This window comes from Oryctolagus cuniculus, chromosome 16 (genome assembly GCF_964237555.1).
Source record: "Oryctolagus cuniculus chromosome 16, mOryCun1.1, whole genome shotgun sequence".
NCBI lineage: Eukaryota > Metazoa > Chordata > Mammalia > Lagomorpha > Leporidae > Oryctolagus > Oryctolagus cuniculus.
This window is the reverse complement of record NC_091447.1, coordinates 66971859-66989149: the sequence shown is the minus strand read 5'-3', so window position 1 is coordinate 66989149 and position 17291 is coordinate 66971859. Positions and strand designations below refer to the sequence as shown.

Genomic DNA, 17291 nt, shown 5'->3' with positions numbered 1-17291 from the left:
GGCCAGCCCCTGCTGCCTCCCGGGCCATAGCAGGGAGCTGGGTGGGAAACAGAGTCGCGAGACTTGAACCAGGCTCTGTGATACAGAATACAGGCACCCGAGCAGCGATTTCACTGCTTGCCAGTGCCTGCCCCTAGGGCCCGCCTCTTACGGGTCCACCACCTCCTAACCTCGCCACGCTGGGCAGCCAGCTTCCAACACTCGAACCCTGTGTGCGTTCCTGGTGAGGTCCGGTGTCACTTATTCTTCTCCCAGTCTATAGCTTGTCTTGTTATCCTCTCGACAGTGTCTTCTTGCAGAGTGGAAGTTTCACGGTGATTTTTTTTAAAGACTTATTTATTTATTTGAAAGGAATAGTGACAAAGAGGGAGAGAGAGAGAGAGATTCCATTCCCTGGTTCACTCCCCAATGGCTGCAATGGCCAGGCTAAAGCCAGGAGCCAGGTGCTCCATCCAGGTCTCCCACGTGTGTGGGACTTGGGCCAGCCTCTGCTGCTGCCCCTGCCACCCACCTGGGAGACCTGGAAGAAGCTCCTGGCTCCTGGCTTCAGCCTATCCCAGCCCTGGCCATTGTGGCCATTCAGGAAGTGAACCAGTGGATGGAAGATCTCTCTCTCCCACGCGCTCTGGGACGTCTGTCTCGCTGTGACACCCTCCACCTGCCACCCCATCGCGTGCCAGGAACGACCCGGCACCCTCTAAGTCTCCCCGGCCCCTCTTCCCCTGCAGCTTCGAGGCGGAGAATGGACCGACACCGTCGCCCGGCCGCAGCCCCCTGGATTCGCAGGCGAGCCCAGGGCTTGTGCTGCATGCCGGGGCGGCCGCCAGCCAGCGCCGGGAGTCCTTCCTGTACCGCTCCGACAGCGACTACGACATGTCGCCCAAGACCATGTCCCGGAACTCATCGGTCACCAGCGAGGCGTGAGCACCCCTCCCCCAAACCCCCCCAACAAGGAGCGGGGACACCCACCTCCACCTGACTCACCCCCCACCCCTGCCAGACACACCTGTCCTCCCCAGTGAAGGGTCAGCAGCCCCTTTGCCCCCAGAAAGCTGCCCCACCCTGCCCGTGCTGTCCCCTACAGCCACTCAGAGCCCCTCGCTCAGGGTCAGCCCCTGACAGCACCCCGGCCCGCCCACTGGACCCTGCCCAAGCCCGTTCCTACCTCTTGGCTGCTTGGGTCTCTCTGGTACCAGAGCCCTTCAGCCTCCTGCGAGCCCCTCCCATCACCAGACCTGCTCACCCGCCTCCTTGCTCCTTTAGACCCAGCTGCCCAGCTCCGCCCCCTTAGCTCTGCCTACCCCACCAAGCCCCCTTCTCAGCCACTGCTCCCGGGAAGCCCAGCCCCCCAGCCTCCGGGCCCAGGCCACACCCACCCTGCCCTCCCGCCGCTCCCAGGGCCAGCCCCCACGGGGTCTGTGCCCACTCCTTCGCTGGGCGCCCTGACCTGCCACTCTCCCTAAATCGCAGGCACGCCGAGGACCTCATCGTAACCCCGTTTGCCCAGGTGAGGACCCCTCCCCACGGGGCTACAGACGCAAGGGGCTCCGGCCAGCCCCTCCATCCGGGGCGAGGAGGCTGGCCCTGGCTGCTCCGCTGGGCAGACAGCTCCTGGCCTCACTGCTGCCCCCCTCCCAGGTGCTGGCCAGTCTCCGGAGCGTGCGCAGCAACTTCTCCCTGCTGACCAATGTGCCCATTCCCGGCAACAAGTAAGTCGAGGCTGGGGAGAGCTGGCTTTAACCCTCCCGTCCTGCTCTGTGCTGACCTCTCTGGACCTCGGTCCAGGCGGCAGCTGCCCCTGGGCCATGGCAGTTGGAGGGCCCCAGACCACAGAGGTGGTTGCAAGTGAGGGCCTCGGGGTGCATGCGCGGGGGTGAGGCCCGCTCCGGGCCCTGGTGCCTCCTGGCTGGGTCAGTGGCTGTCCTGTGGTGACTTCGTTTCCCTCCTGTCAACTGGGACGTCAAATCGTGCCTCTGTTTGACAGCTGCTGTGGAATCCAGGAGGTGGTGTGTAGAAAGTTCTAGAGCATTGCCCTGCGCGTAGTAAGTGCTCGCTAACTAGCAGTGGCTCTTAGGATTTTAGGGCAGGGGGTGTGGCTGAGAGCTGCCAGTCCCTCTGGGGTGGGGGTGGGGGCAGAGCTGTCTTCAGGGGGTTGGAGGGCTTGTGGGGAGGGGCAGACAAGGGAGAAGAGACTTGGGGAAGCAAGACCTGACCTGCCGCCCATTGGCAGGCCTGTGGGCTTGGGGGAAGCCGCTAACTTCTCCTTGCGCCTCGGTGTGCTCAGCTGTAGAATGGGCTCACGGAGCGTCCGCAAGCCGCACTGGACAGGGCCGTGTGCCTGGGACGCAGGGGGCTGGGGCGGGGGCCAGGCCGATCTTGGAGCGCCTTTCCTTTGCAGGCGCTCACCCCTGGGAGGCCCGACCCCAGTCTGCAAGGCCACGCTGTCAGGTAGCTAAGCCTGGGGGGCGGGGTGGGGAAGCACCACCCCTTCCCTGCCCCCCCACCCCGCTCCCCTGGCCGACACCCATCACCGCCGGCTGGGGCTTCCGGGCCCTGTCAGTCACCGGCCCGCCGCCCCTTCCCCAGAGGAGACGTGTCAGCAGTTGGCCCGGGAGACCCTGGAGGAGCTGGACTGGTGTCTGGAGCAGCTGGAGTCCATGCAGACCTATCGCTCTGTGAGCGAGATGGCCTCGCACAAGGTGTGTAGGGATCCCTGGACGGAGCCCGGGGGTGGAGCCAGATACTGGCAGGGTTGGTGGGTGGGGCCGACCATTGGGCGGTGCCGATGGGGCGCAGCCAATCACCTAGCGGGGCCATGGCGTGCCGCCAATAACTGGGTGGGGCCTGTGGGCACGGCCAACCACTGGATGCAGCGAATGAGGGCGCGGCCAACCATTGGGCGGGGCCTATGGAGTGGAGCCAATGCCTGAGTGGGGCCCGTTGGGTGGGGCCTGTGGGCATGGCCAACCACTGGGAGGTGCAGATGGGGCTTGGCCAATCCCTTAGCGGGACCTCTGGAGTGACGCCAATAACTGGGTGGGGTCTGTGGGCACGGCCAACCACTGGGTGCAGCGGATGAGGGCGCGGCCAATCGCTGGGCGGGACCAACCACTGGGGTGGTGCTGATGGGGCGTGGCCAATCCCTTAGCGGGGCCTATGGAGTGGAGCCAATGCCTGGGTGGGGCCCGTTGGGTGGGGCCTGTGGGCACCGGCCAACCAATGGCTGATGTGGGTGCGGCCAGCGCTTGAGCGGCAGCTTTAAGATTTGTAACTCCTATGACATGACTTTTCGCAGGGCTGGTGTGCGTGCGCACGTGTGTGTGTTGGGGGGCGCGTATGGTTGTACATCCGTCCCTAAGTGACTTTCTCTTGGGGGGCTTGGTTGCTTGTACGATCTCTAGGTGTGAGTCTATGGCTATGGGGCTGTGTCGCCGCCGGTTTGTGGGCTGCCTGTTTGCCGCACTGGTGTGTCGGGGTGCACCTGTGGAGGGTGTGCACAGGTGGCTGTGCGGGGCTGCAGGTGTGTAAGTGTGCAGGCTATGCCGGAAGGGGGTATGTGTGTCATTGAGACAGCAGGTGCTGTGAATGAGGCTTCCTGGAGTTGTGCAGCCCTTGTGGGCGGATGCCTGTTAGGAAATGGATGTGTGGGTGGGGGTGTCGTTGTTGGGGCGGGGTGTGCACGTCTGGGGGTGGAGGCTTGTCTGGGAACGTGTGAGTCTGAAGGCAATGGTGTCCCCGAGGGTGGGTCAGGCGTCTGAGAATGTGACTGTGTCCCTGGTGGGTGTTTCTGTGTTGGTGCCAGAGTATGTCCACATTTGTACATCTGTGAGTGTGAGTATTCTTGGGAGGATTTGTCGTGTGTGTGTGTGTGTGTGTGTGTTTGGAAGTGTGTCTGGTGTCTGGGTGTCCGTCCCTAGGGGTATGTTGGGTGTGCGGCTTGGTTCTCGGAAGGGGCGTGTCTGAGCGCACCTGTGTGCCTGGTTGTCTGCCTGTAGCAGGTTGTGACTGCGGTTGCTTGTGTGTGCGTGTGCACCTGCACGTGTGGGTTGTAAGTGTGGGGCTGGAGGCATTCGGGTACCTGTGTGTGTGTCACAGGGTGTGTGTGTCTCTGGGTGTGTCCCTGGAGAGGAGCTGTCTTCATGGTGGGGAGGAAGGCGTGGCCTTTCCTCCCTGACCCCCAGCCGCCCCGCTGGGTCCTGGCTGAGGCCTGTGGTCTCCGATGCCCCTTTAACGCCCCCCCACCCCCAGCACCACGTGACTTTGCATGCAGCCTGCCAGTGCTGCAGTGAGCGCGCGACGCGCACACACGGGTGCACACTCGGACGGAGCCCCGAGCCTCCGCAGCCTCCGTCTGGGACCCTCCCCCTGCCCCTCCATGGGCAAGGACGCGCCGCCGCCTCCAGCCTCCGCCGCCGGGGGGCCCATCTGGGCCAGGGGCCGGCGGACGATGTAACCAGGGCTGCGTCCGGGAGCGCGGAGGGGAAGGGAGCCCCCAGCCTTGCTGGGCCGGCCCAGGCCCCTCCGCGGCTCCCCCTTCCGCTGCCCCCACCTGCCCAGCACCCCACCCCTGCCCCACCCCCAGGGGCTGTGAACCCTGGGACTCCCCAAGCCCAGCCTCTGTGTGCGGCAGCCCCGAGCGGGGCTAAGACTCCAAGATGCCCTTGGTGGATTTCTTCTGCGAGACGTGCTCCAAGCCGTGGCTGGTGGGCTGGTGGGACCAGGTAGGGGAAGGTGGGGTGGAGGAAGGGCAAGAGACCCTCCCCCTGGGACCCTCCAGCCCCCAGGGGGGTCTTGTGTGCAGCTGTGCACAAGTGTGGCCTGGGAGACCTGTGCCTCTGTGTATGTGTGTGTGTGTGACCCAGGGCTGGGCGTGGATGGTGGGCGGCTGGGGGCGTGTGACTCCCACGGGATGGCAGGGTGAGGGGTTGTCTCCTGCTGGGCGTGACCGTGTCAGCGTCTGGATCCGTGTCTGTCTGCCTGACCATGTCTGCCTGTCGACCTGGGTCACGGCATGGCCCTGTTTCAGTGTTGGGCCATGTTTGTGTTCCCATTGCTGTCTCTGGTCCTTCTGAGCCTTTCGACCCCCCCCCCCCCGGCTATGACTGCCTTTCTGTATGTGTGCCCCTTGATTTGTGGGGCTGGGTCGCCGTGTGGCCGTGTGGGATTGTGTGGGTCCATCTTGTGTGTGTGTGTGTGTCTGTGTCTCAGTGCATTTGGGCCTCTGGGCAGCCTGGGGAGCAGTGAGTGACCCTTGCAGCCTGGTGGCCCCCTGCCTCGCTGGGCAGAGTCTGTCTCTGCTTTGGGGGTGCCTTGGCAGAGCTTGGGGGTGGGGAGCCGATGCCCTTCCTCCTCCCTGCACAATGTCACAGCAGAGGCCTGTGTCAAGTGGCATGAGGGGGCCAGGAGGGGCCCCCAAGCCGCGTCTGAGGCACACCCCATGCATCTGTGCCTCTGTCTACCTCCCTGAGGTTGGGAGAAAGGGGGCTACGATGGGAGCCCCCTCCCCTTCCCCTGGGTGACCGAACTGTGGCTTCCTCCACTCACTCACCTTTCTGTCCTGGCCAAAAATTCTCTTCCCCTAGAGCTTGGAAACTGCCTGCCCTTCTCCTAACCTGGGCTGGGTGTGGGGACCCCCAGGAATTGAGGTCCATGTTTTGGGAAGACCTGGGCCAGGGTGGCTCTGGGAAGGCAAGGGTTAAGGGGCCTCTGGCTTGCCCCCCTTTCCCCCAGCTCAGCAGCTGGTTGGAGGGGGAGTTGCTAAGGAGACTCCCATCACCATGGCGACGGGAGTCTCCTGATACCCCATTGGCTCCCTCTTAGGCAAGAGCCCCTCCCTTCCACAGGTGCTCCTCTGGCTCCTCCTGGGGGGGGGTTGAGGGGGGGGAGCCCTTTTTAACCTCGGGGAGGGCTTTGCTGACTCCAACATTCCCCACCCCCCACCCCAGCCTGGGGATTCCCTTCCAGGTCTGTGGGGACAGGAAGGACTGGAGTCTTCCCCTCCAGCTGCCTGGTAGGGGTTCTGTTGGCAGAAGGAAAAAGCCAAAATGAGTCACTGGGCCTTCAGGAGTTTCTTGGGAAGGGCTGGGGGGTGCCATGTCGCCCCCCACCCCGTCACCCCTTCCCTCTTCCCGCCTTCCCCTTAGTTCAAGAGGATGCTGAACCGGGAGCTCACGCACCTGTCAGAAATGAGCAGATCAGGAAACCAAGTGTCAGAGTACATCTCCACCACGTTCCTGGGTGAGTGGAGGCCGCAGCAGGTGGCGCCGGCGGGCGGGGGGCGCCGTGCCGAAGGGGGCTGCGCTCCAGTTCCAGGCCCGTTGACCCTGCCTCTCGACTCCCCAAAGGTCAAAGGCATCACACAGGAGCGCTCCCATGCGTGACGCCCCCAAAGTCAGCGGGACCCCAAATCCTAAGCAACACACATGTAAGAATACCCCCAAGGGGAAAACCCCTTCCAGAACTCAACGGGACTCTGACACAGGATGCCGAGAGACCCCCAGAGCCAAAGGGGATGAATCCCTCCAGGTCAGAAAGCTTCCTGAACCCAGCAGAACCGAAAGTGTAGTGGGAGCGGCCCCCCAGCTGTAGACGATGCCTCCACACTCAGACAGACACTGAAACTCAGGAAGTTCTCCAGCTGAAGAGAGTCCTGGTGGGCCTAAAATCCCACAAGGGGACAGGGGTCAAGGTACCTACGTCCCGTCCTGGAGTGCCCAGGGTGAAGTCCAGCTTCCCGCTCAGGCACACCCTGGGAGGCAGCAGGGGATGATGGCCCAAGTGGTTGGGTCCCTGCCACCCACCTGGGAGACCTGGATGGAGCTCCTGGCTCCTGGCTTCAGCCTGGCCTAATCCTGGCTGTTGGGGGTCCCTCTCTGCCTTTCAAATGAAATATTTTCTTAAAAAAAGAACCCACAAAAGCCTCCCAAATTTTAAAGAGCCTTCAAGCTATAAAGCCCTCCAACTACAGTAGAACCCCTAAACTTGGTATGACTGCCCCCAAATTCAGTAGAGGCCCCAAACTTTAGATCCCCACACTCAGTGGGATTCCCAAGCTTAACAACCAATAAGAGATTCCCCAAAGTTGGGAGGATTTCCTAACACTGTGGAACCCCTAATAAAACAGAATACCCAAATTCTTTGTAATTCTTAAACTCATGAGGAACTCAAACTCATTTTAACCTGTGAATTCAGTAGCCTTCAACTAAGGGTATTCCCCAAATATACCCTTACAATATCCCAAAATCCCAAAGTCCCCCAAAATCTAGGAGACACTCCACACACACACACATACACACACACACACACACACACACACACACACGCGCGTGCAGGTTCAGCAAAGTCCAATGCTCCCGCCCATGAGGATGGGGTATATCTCAGAGTTCTGAGGATCCAGCCAATGGGAGCACGGTATGCAAATGACCCCACTTTAGGCCCTGTCATTGACTGGCAGCCCAGGTCACAATGGGTGGTCCTGGATGGGCGCTGGACACCCTTGAAGGCTTAGGAAAAGGCTCCTGGGGCTGGCCCCTGGGCAGGCTGGTGCTGGGGGGGGGGGCCATGGAGCCAGAAACCCCTCTGCCCTCCCTCCTCCCAGCAGTGGCCCCCCCCACCAGCCCTCTTGGCCCACACAGGAGTGTCTTCCCTACCCTAGAATCTTCCCTGGGTATCCAGGGCAAGCAGCTTCTCTCCCTCACCTCCCCGCCCCGCTTCCTGACTTCCCACCCCACCTTCCGGCCAAACGTGATGATCGGACTAGGGCCGCCCCACAGCCCTGGGCTGGCCCCGGGGCCCCCACTGCAGCCCACCACCTCCCAGAAGGCCGCCTTGGCCCTTTCTAGTTTCCGGCTTCTGAGAGGTCATCAGTTGGACATCAAGAAGGGGTCGACCCCTTCCGGTGAACATCCCCGGATATGGTGGGGGGAGGGGGCGGGGTGGCAGAGAGACGCGGGAGCCTCCGGGAGGGGTGATCATGCTTGTCTCCCCACCCCCCACCCCTTCAGACAAACAGAATGAAGTGGAGATCCCCTCACCCACGTCGAAGGAACGAGAGCAGACGCCACGGCAGAAACCCTCCCCGCAGCCCCCAGCCCCGGTCCCCCCGTTCCAGCCCATGGCTCAGATCACAGGGGTGAAAAGGCCCACACACAGCCTCGGCGACTCTGGCATCCCCCGCTTTGGCGTGAAGACCGACCAGGAGGAGCTCCTGGCACAGGTGGGTATGGGCTGGGCGGGAAAGGGGGCTGGGGGTCCTGCTGGGGCCCAGAGAAGCACTGGGCATCGGGTCTCCTCTGGTTTTTTTTTTTGTTTTGTTTTTTTTATTTTAACAGGCAGAGTGGATAGTGAGAGAGAGAGAGAGAGAGAGAGAGAGAAAGGTCTTCCTTTGCCGTTGGTTCACCCTCCAATGGCCACCACGGCCGGCGTACCACACTGATCCGATGGCAGGAGCCAGGTGCTTCTCCTGGTCTCCAATGCGGGTGCAGGGCCCAAGCACTTGGGCCATCCTCCACTGCACTCCCGGGCCACAGCAGAGAGTTGGCCTGGAAGAGGGTCAACCGGGACAGAATCTGGCGCCCCGACCGGGACTAGAACCCGGTGTGCCGGCACCGCTAGGTGGAGGATCAGCCTAGTGAGCCACGGTGCCGGCCCTGGTTTCTTTTTTTATTTATAAAGGTTGTCTTATTTGAAAAAGCAGAATGATAGAGTGAGAGATCTACTGGCTCACTCCCCACATGGCTGCGACAGCCAGGGCTGGGTCAGGCCGGAGCCAGGAGCCAGGAGCTCCACCCGGGTCTCCCACGTGGGTGGCAGGGGCCCTGGTACTTGAGGCATCCCTGCTGCCGCCCTGGGTGCGCATGAGCAGGGTAGCGTAGCCCAGAGGCCGAGCTGTGCTTGGTGTCCGGCCGGCTGGGTTCCCATCCTAGCCTGGTCACTCGGGAGCCACACGATCCTGGAGAAGTCCCCTAGCTCCCCTGAGCCTCTGTGTCCTTGCCTGCCCAGGGAGATGAGGATGTGGTGGCAGGAACTGCGACCACCTCCTCTCCCTTGCCCATTTTGTTATTTCACAACTGGGTGGACAGTCATGGTGCGTCTTTCAGACCAGACCTCAAGGAAGTGGTCCCGGAGGCCCTGGGCCTTACGGACTCACGACCTCTGACCTCCCTCTCCCCCAGGAACTGGAGAACTTGAGCAAGTGGGGCCTGAACATCTTCTGCGTGTCAGACTACGCCGGGGGCCGCTCCCTCAGCTGCATCATGTACACCATATTCCAGGTGATGGGGGCCTCGGAGAGCGGGCCGTGGGCCGTGACAGGTGCAGGGTGTGGCCGGCGTTGGGGGGCGGCGATCACCACCCTGTCCCCTCGCTGGCCCTCAGGAGCGGGACCTGCTGAAGAAGTTCCGCATCCCCGTGGACACCATGGTGACGTACATGTTGACCCTGGAGGACCACTACCACGCGGACGTGGCCTACCACAACAGCCTCCACGCGGCCGACGTCCTGCAGTCCACCCACGTGCTGCTGGCCACGCCCGCGCTGGATGTGAGTGCCTGCCGCCGGCCCCCCGGGTGCCCCCCAGCCCTGCCTTCTGTGTTTCTCTAACCCTGTGTCTCTGACTTCTGTCTCCCTCTGCCCCCGTTCCTCTCTGAAATCATCTTTCTCCCCTGACCCTCATCTTCCATGATGCCCTGCCCACCCGGTCCCCCTCCACCCTCCCCGACCCTGCCTCTCTCATCGCCATCATTCTAGCCTCTCTTTCTCTCCCACCCCTTCTCTCTGCCCCCAGGCCGTATTCACGGACCTGGAGATTCTCGCTGCCCTCTTCGCCGCTGCCATCCACGATGTCGACCACCCTGGGGTCTCCAACCAGTTCCTCATCAACACTAGTGAGCGGCATTTCCCGGGGGCGGGGCTGGAGGCGGGGCCAGCAGCTTGGAGGAGGCGCGATTGGTTTAGAGGCAAGGTTGCCATCTTGGTGGGGTGAAGCCGGTGGCTTTGAGGCTGAGTGATTGGCTCAGAGGCGGGACTGACCGGCTTGGGGGCGGGGCCGGTAGCGTAAAGGCAGAGTTGATTGGTTTGGAGGCAGAGCTGGCTGGCTTGGGGGCGGGGCCAGCAGCGTAAAGGCAGATTGGTTTGGAGGCGGGGCTGGCCGGCTTGGGGGCAGGGCTGGCAGCATAGAGGCAGAGTTGATTGGTTTGGAGGCGGGGCTGGCTGTCTTGGAGGCGGGGCCGGCAGCGTAGAGGCAGAGTTGATTGGTTTGGAGGCGGAGCTGGCTGTCTTGGGGGCGGGGCCGGCAGCGTAGAGGCAGAGTTGATTGGTTTGGAGGCGGGGCTGGCTGTCTTGGGGGCGGGGCCAGCAGCGTAGAGGCAGAGTTGATTGGTTTGGAGGCGGGGCTGGCTGTCTTGGGGGCGGGGCCAGCAGCATAGAGGCAGAGTTGATTGGTTTGGAGGCGGGGCTGGCTGTCTTGGGGGCGGGGCCGGCAGCGTAGAGGCAGAGTTGATTGGTTTGGAGGCGGAGCTGGCTGTCTTGGGGCGGGGCCTGACCTCCTCCCCCCACCCCCCTGCCCCGGGCTGCAGATTCGGAACTGGCACTCATGTACAATGACGAGTCGGTGCTGGAGAATCACCACCTGGCTGTGGGCTTCAAACTGTTGCAAGAGGACAACTGCGACATCTTCCAGAACCTCACCAAGCGCCAGCGGCAGAGTCTGCGCAAGATGGTCATCGACATGGTGGGTGGGGGCGGGCAGCAGAGCGAGGCCTGGGAACCCGGGCTCCAGGGGAGCCCCCGGCGGGCAGCCCCCCACCCCGTGACACCCCCGTGCCCACAGGTGCTGGCCACGGACATGTCCAAGCACATGACCCTGCTGGCTGACCTGAAGACCATGGTGGAAACGAAGAAAGTGACCAGCTCGGGGGTCCTCTTGCTGGACAACTACTCTGACCGCATCCAGGTGCCCCTTCCGCGACGCTGGGACCCTCCCCGCCCCCGCCCCCTTCTGCCCACTCTCTCCACCTCAAGGAGGAGAAAGGCGGGCCCGAGACTGGGCCCCGCCCCTGAAGGCCCCCGCCCCGCCCCCCGTGCAGGTGCTGAGGAACATGGTGCACTGTGCAGACCTGAGCAACCCCACCAAGCCGCTGGAGCTGTACAGGCAGTGGACCGACCGCATCATGGCCGAGTTCTTCCAGCAGGGCGACCGGGAGCGCGAGCGGGGCATGGAGATCAGCCCGATGTGCGACAAGCACACAGCCTCCGTGGAGAAGTCCCAGGTACGGGGTTGGCGGCGGCGTGTGCGACTAAGCAGGGAGGAAAGGCAATGCTAGGGGGCCGTCCGCTGTGATGTGATGTCATTTCTACTCGCTTCCTGTTGCCAAAACTGCCATAGGTTGTCCCTGAGGCACGTGCCTTGTCACTGAGCCTACCTGAGGCACAAGTGAAGCTGTTGGCAGTTCGTGTGTTTTTGTCTTGTATGTGAGTTGTTATTTTTTTTTTTTCTTGTGGTCCCAGAATTTTCCCAAGGTACGTCTGGAAAAGCAGAATTTCTGGATCATGGAATAAAAGCACTTTTTTTTTGTTTTATTACATCCTATAATAGGACAGTGCCACCCACCCGCTAGGCCACCTGTTTAATTGCTTTAAGGCTTATTGATTGATTGATTGATTGATTGGCAGAGTGATGAGAGACAGAAAAGGCGCTTCCCTTGGCTGGTTCCACTCCCCAAGTGGCTGTCAAGTCAGGGCTGAGCTGGGCCAAAGCCAGGAGCCTAGAATGTCGTCTGGGTCTCCCATGGGAGCAGCAGGGGCCCGATCCCCTGGGCCACCTTCTGCTGCCTTCCAGTGCACCAGCAGGGAGCTGGGTCGGAAGCGGAGCGGCCGGGACTGCACCCATAGGGGATGCCAGCATCGCAGGGGCGGCTCAGCCCGCGGGGCCGCAGCCAGGCCGCCTCTCCATCCCGTCCTCCCCTCCCCCCCAAGGTGGGCTTCATCGACTACATCGTGCACCCGCTGTGGGAGACCTGGGCAGACCTCGTGCACCCAGATGCCCAAGAGATCCTGGACACGCTGGAAGACAACCGGGGCTGGTACTACAGCGCCATCCGGCAGAGCCCGCCGCCGCCGCCCGAGGATGAGCCCGGGGGACCAGGCCACCCGGGCCCGCCTGATAAGTTCCAATTCGAGCTGACGCTGGAGGAGGAAGAAGAGGAGGAGGCGTGCACGACCCAGATCCCATTCTTGGCCCAGGACGCACAGGAAGCACCCACGCCTGCGGCTGAGACCACGGCCCCCGATCCATCCGGGGAACTGGCCGACGAGGCCCAGGACCTGGACGAATCTCCAGAGGTGCAGGTGCATGGAGCGGCTTGGGCGGACTCAGTGGCCCAGGTGGAATCTGTGGATGCCGTAAGCCGCCCCCCTGCCCTGGCTGTGGGGAGCCCCCTGCCGCCTGCTTTGAGGACCCTCCCCATTCCAGAGGAGGCCCCGGGCTCCCAGGGCCTCCCCTCCACGGCAGCCGAGGTGGGGGCCCGAAGACAGCATCAGGCTGCCAAAGAGACAGCTGCAGAAGACCCTCCCACGCGCGGGCGGGGGTCCCCCGGAGACCCCCCCTGAGCCTCAACACGCTCACCCTGTCTCCACCCGCAACCCCCTCCCCCAGTATCCTGCCCCGAACTCCTCGGCCGCCGCCTCAAAGACCCCGTGGCCCCCATGAGAAAAAAGAACAGAAAAGTGGGCTTTTTTTTTTTTTTTTTTTTTTTTCCTTTTTCCCCCCCATTCTCCCTGCCCCTACCCATACAGCCGTTTCTTTCTTTTTTTTTTTTTTCAAAGTGGGGGCTGGGGAATGAGGGGCTGATGTGTCCCAGAAGGGATTTTATTTTTTGAATTTTAATTGTAACATTTTTAGAAAAAGGCAAAAAAAAAAAAAAAAAGGAAAGAAAGAAAAAAACACAGAAACTGTAGACACTCCTCCTCTTCCTGGGTCCCCCTGTTCGCCACCCTCCGAGTCACCCTGTCCCACCTCCCCCACCCCCGCGCCCACGCCCCAAGTTCAAGGCTGCGTCTTCCCGCCTCTTGGGTCCAGGTGCAGGCGTGGGGACCTCCTTCTGAGTTTGGAGGGTTCTAGAACCCAGCCAGGCATAGCCATTTGGGGCGGGGCCGGCAGAGGGGTCGCCCTCTCTGTCCCGCCCCCCCCCCCAAACAAAAGTCTTCCGCCTCATTTTGCGCAGCCCCAGCCGTGCCGACCTGGGGGAGGGGCGGTCAGGGTCCAGGTGGGCCAGCCGTCCCGCCCGCAGGACCGCAGCCCCCTCCGCTCGCCACCCCCTTCCCGTCCACCTTGGGTTCACGCTGGATTTCCTCCGTTTTGGGGAGGGGGGAGCCCTGACGGCACACAGGCACGCCCCCGCCCCTCGAGCTGCTTCTCCTCGTGTATCTGCCTTAACGATTCCCACGGCCACCGGGGAAGGGTGGCGGTGGCTCCCACCTGCACCTCGCGGAGGGCGGGGCCGGCCCGGAGCCCCCTCCCAGCATCCTCCCAACTCTGCCCCCAGCCCGCCCACCCTTTGCCCTAGGACGAAGCAATAACGGTGTTGACCCACATACCCCTCCTGGGCAGCCCCTCCCCCTCCTGTGTCCCTACCAAGCCAAACCCTGAGCAGCAGGACAGACAGGTGCAAGGCCATTTTTCTCCAAGCCATGGGGGACCATGTGGAAGGAAAGACCCCCCCGCCCCTCCCCCACGCCCCTCAGCCTGGTTCTGTGGTTGGGAGCACAAGGCCCATCCAATGCATTGCTTGCCCCCCACCTCCATTTCTGAGCACACGGTACTGTAGCCCCCAGTTCCCCCTGCCCCAGCCTTCTGTCTGTCTGTCCGTCCGTCCACCCCCCCACCCTCCCATGATGCTCTACAAGGTTCATTTTGTAGCAGAAGTAGTTGCGGTCCCAGTGTGGGCCTTTTTATTTTGTTGGTTCGATTTTCTTGTGTTTTTTTTTTTTTTTTTTTTTTTTTTTTGTACATACTGTAAGGTTGGTTTGTAAATTATTCTACAGAGGACAAAAGGGAAAATGAGCTTGCCCTTGCCTGGCGGATGTCGTCGGGAAGGGGGAGAGGGGGTCTCTGGCAGGGAGAGCCCCCCCGCTCCTGCTGTATTATACAAACTGTGCGTGGCCCTGGGGACACGGGCGCACGGAGGTGGTGGGACGGGAAGTTGTCAGAGCCTGCCCCTGCCCCTTGCTGGAGCCGGGGGTTCCTGGTGAGATGGGTCCTCACCCCCAGACGGGGGGCCCTCTCCCCCGGGTGGGAGCAGGACCTGCGGGTGGCTTGCGTGTCGTCCACTTTGACGATCACTCGGTCCGTTGATCGATAATCAATCCCTCGATCTTGTCTCCAATTAAACCGAGGCTTTCACCGATGTTTCTGGCTGGTGTGGCTTCATTCCCCGCTGTGCCTATGGGGCGCCTTCCTGCCGGGGTGGAGGGAGGGGGTTTCTGTCCCTACCCTGCCCCAAGCAGGTGGAAAACTTGGGAGTGGAAGGCGTTGCGGATTTAGATAGAGTGAAGGCAGAGGCAGCCCCCGAGCCTGGGTCGGGTCCTGGGATGTGAGTTCAAGGTGGAAGTTCAGACCATACAAGTAATTCTGTTTCTTAATGTTTACTTACAAGGCAGAGTTCTCAGAGAGAGAGGTCTTCCATCCGCTGGTTCACTCCCCAAATGGCCTCAACTGCTGGAACTGGGCCAACTGAAGCCAGGAGCCAGGAGCTCCATCCGGGTCTCCCACGCAGGTGCAGGGGCCCAAGCACTTGGGCCATCTTCCACTGCTTTTCCCAGGCCATTAGCTGGATTGAAAGTGGAGCTGCCTGGACTTGAACCAGTGCCCACATGGGATGCTGGTGCCGCAGGCGGAGAATTAACCTTCCACGCCACAACGCTGGCCAGGATTCTAGTGACTTAAATGCTGTGCCGAAGGCCTGCCTCCAAGGCATTAGAATTTGCTTATTTATTTTAGGATTTATTTTCATTTCTTTGAAAGGCAGCTGGTTCACTCCTGAAATAGTTGCAATAGCCAGGGCAGGGCCTGGCTGAAACCAAGAGCCTAGAACTCGATCCCAGGTCTCCCACATGGGTGGGCAGAGGACCCAAGTCCTTGGGCTGCCACCTGCTGCCTCCCAAGTGCTTTAGCAGGCAGCTGGGTGGGAAGCAGAGCAGCCAGAATTGGAGCCCCGGTATGGGAGATGCCGGCATCACAGGCCGCGGCTGCACCTGCTCCACCACCGTGGGCCCCAGGCACCAGAATTTAGGTCTTCCTCTGGCGCACGTGTCCAATGGCTACTGCACCAGACCATGCTGTTGGCGGTCTTCAGCCAGGGAGTTATTAGCAATGTTGTGCGGAGAGGTTTGCCCGCCTGACTGGGGCTGCCCGATTCACAGTGGTTACAGGAGGCCCCGGGGCGGAGAAGCCAGACTGGAAAACTAGGTAGAAGTTTCCAGGGAATCTGAACTTTGTGCAAGGAGCAAAGAGAAGACACAGCGGTTCTCCCCCCCCCTCCCCCCCGGGGAGTTGCCGAGGGAGGCAGGGTGGGGGAAAGGGCACTGGGCTGGGGGTCAGGGCCGCAAGGCGGACCCCAGCCTGCAGGGGGGCGCACACCCTGTCCCCCTGCCAGTGCGCGAGGGCAGGTGGGGTGTCCCAAACGCCTCTGTGTGTCAGGACACAGTCGCACACGGGGCATGGGGGTCAGAGGGGCGAGGGTGGCATGCGACCATTTGCTGGCTCCTGTAAGATTCCCTGGCGGGGGTGGGGGAGGAGGGTTGTCTTAGCTCAGGCAAAGGTGACCTAGGGCAAGCAAGGAGACCTGGGAAGGGGTGGAGCCTGAACTTTTTTTTTAAAGAGTTATTTATTTGAGCTGGCGCCGCGGCTCACTAGGCTAATCCTCCGCCTGCGGCGCCGGCACACCGGGTTCTAGTCCCGGTTGGGGCACTGGATTCTGTCCCGGTTGCCCCTCTTCCAGGCCAGCTCTCTGCTGTGGCCAAGGAGTGCAGTGGAGGATGGCCCAAGTGCTTGGGCCCTGCACCCCATGGGAGACCAGGAGAAGCACCTGGCTCCTGCCATCGGATCAGCGCGGTGCGGCGGCCATTGGAGGGTGAACCAACGGCAAAAGGAAGACCTTTATCTCTGTCTCTGTCTCTCTCACTGTCCACTCTGCCTGTCAAAAAAAAAAAAAAAAGATTTATTTATTTGAAAGGCAGAGTGACAGAGAGAGAAGTCTGTCATCTGCTGGTTCACCCCACAAATGGCCACAACAGCCAGGCCAAAGCCAGGAGCCTGGAGCTCCATCCAGGTCTCCCACGTGGGTGGAAGGGCCCAGGCACTTGGGCCATCTTCCGCTGCCGTCCTGTTAGTAGGGAGCTGGGTCGGAAGTGGAGCAGGTGGGACTTGAACTGGCGCTCCTAGGGGATGCGGGCGTCGCAGACCGCAGCTTACCACAGTGCACCGCACGGCTGGCCCCGTCCTCCCCGTCGGCAGGGATCTCTGACCTTGACCCCAGCTACTTGCAGGCTGTGTGCCTCGGCCCTCGGAGGGCTCTGCACGCTGTTGGATCGCGCTGTTTCACGGAAACAAAGCGGCCATCTCTCTTCACCTGTTCAAAAAGCATACCCGCCCCGCTGCTTTTATACTAAATGTGCACAAAACCTTAAGATACCAGGAAGTGCAAATTAAAATAAGATACTCTGTTTTCGTCTGACGGAAAATGATGAAAACCTAAACCATCTTTGGAGTAAACAAAACACATTCACAGCTCAAGGCTGGCACGCGTGGCTTCCCTGCAAAGATCTCACAACGTTTATGAGAAACTTAACAACCAGGCCTGGCGTTGTGGCTCAGAGAGTTAAGCCACTGCCTAGAACACCCACATCCCGTGATGGTTCAAGTCCCGGCTTCCCCACTTCCAATCCAGCTCCCTGCTCCTGGGCACCCTGGGAGGCAGCAGGTGGTGGCTGGAGTACTTAGGTCTCTGCCACCCACGTGGGAGACCCGGATGGGTTTCCTGGCTCCTGGCTACAGCTTGGCCCAACTCTGTCTCTTGCAGGCATTTGAGTGGTGAACCAGTGGACAGAGATCCCTCTCTCTGTCCCTTCCCTCTCACTCTGCTTTTCAAATGAATAAAATAAACGCTTACAAAATATATGCATAGAAAAGGCAGTTTGTCTATCAAAATATTAATAGTGTCTCCCGTGGTAGGATTAGAGAGATCTGCGTTTTCCATTCCTTAGTCTTTGATATTTTCTGAAAAAAATTTTTTTGC

At 61.2% G+C, this 17291-nt stretch overlaps 1 protein-coding gene across 9 annotated transcripts in view; it reads left to right on the top strand.

Moving 5' to 3' along the window:
• Window positions 1-13520, top strand: part of PDE4A (phosphodiesterase 4A) — a 39342-nt gene extending 25822 nt beyond the window's left edge. For 6 of the 9 annotated variants that reach the window (XM_051838135.2, XM_070059172.1, XM_070059171.1 and 3 more), the window contains 14 exons: window positions 729-920; window positions 1471-1507; window positions 1639-1709; window positions 2399-2448; window positions 2587-2699; window positions 6144-6237; window positions 8004-8215; window positions 9174-9272; window positions 9376-9540; window positions 9785-9884; window positions 10575-10729; window positions 10829-10951; window positions 11085-11267; window positions 11974-13520. In XM_051838135.2, coding sequence (XP_051694095.1) covers window positions 729-920; window positions 1471-1507; window positions 1639-1709; window positions 2399-2448; window positions 2587-2699; window positions 6144-6237; window positions 8004-8215; window positions 9174-9272; window positions 9376-9540; window positions 9785-9884; window positions 10575-10729; window positions 10829-10951; window positions 11085-11267; window positions 11974-12606 — 2227 coding nt within the window. In that variant the 3' untranslated portion in view covers window positions 12607-13520. Of the gene's footprint in view, window positions 1-728; window positions 921-1470; window positions 1508-1638; window positions 1710-2023; window positions 2043-2398; window positions 2449-2586; window positions 2700-4532; window positions 4722-6143; window positions 6238-6718; window positions 7898-8003; window positions 8216-9173; window positions 9273-9375; window positions 9541-9784; window positions 9885-10574; window positions 10730-10828; window positions 10952-11084; window positions 11268-11973 lie in introns of those variants that run through there. The other 3 variants (XM_051838139.2, XM_051838138.2, XM_051838137.2) reach the window with 3 other exon arrangements.
• The last annotated feature ends 3771 nt before the right edge of the window (window positions 13521-17291 follow it).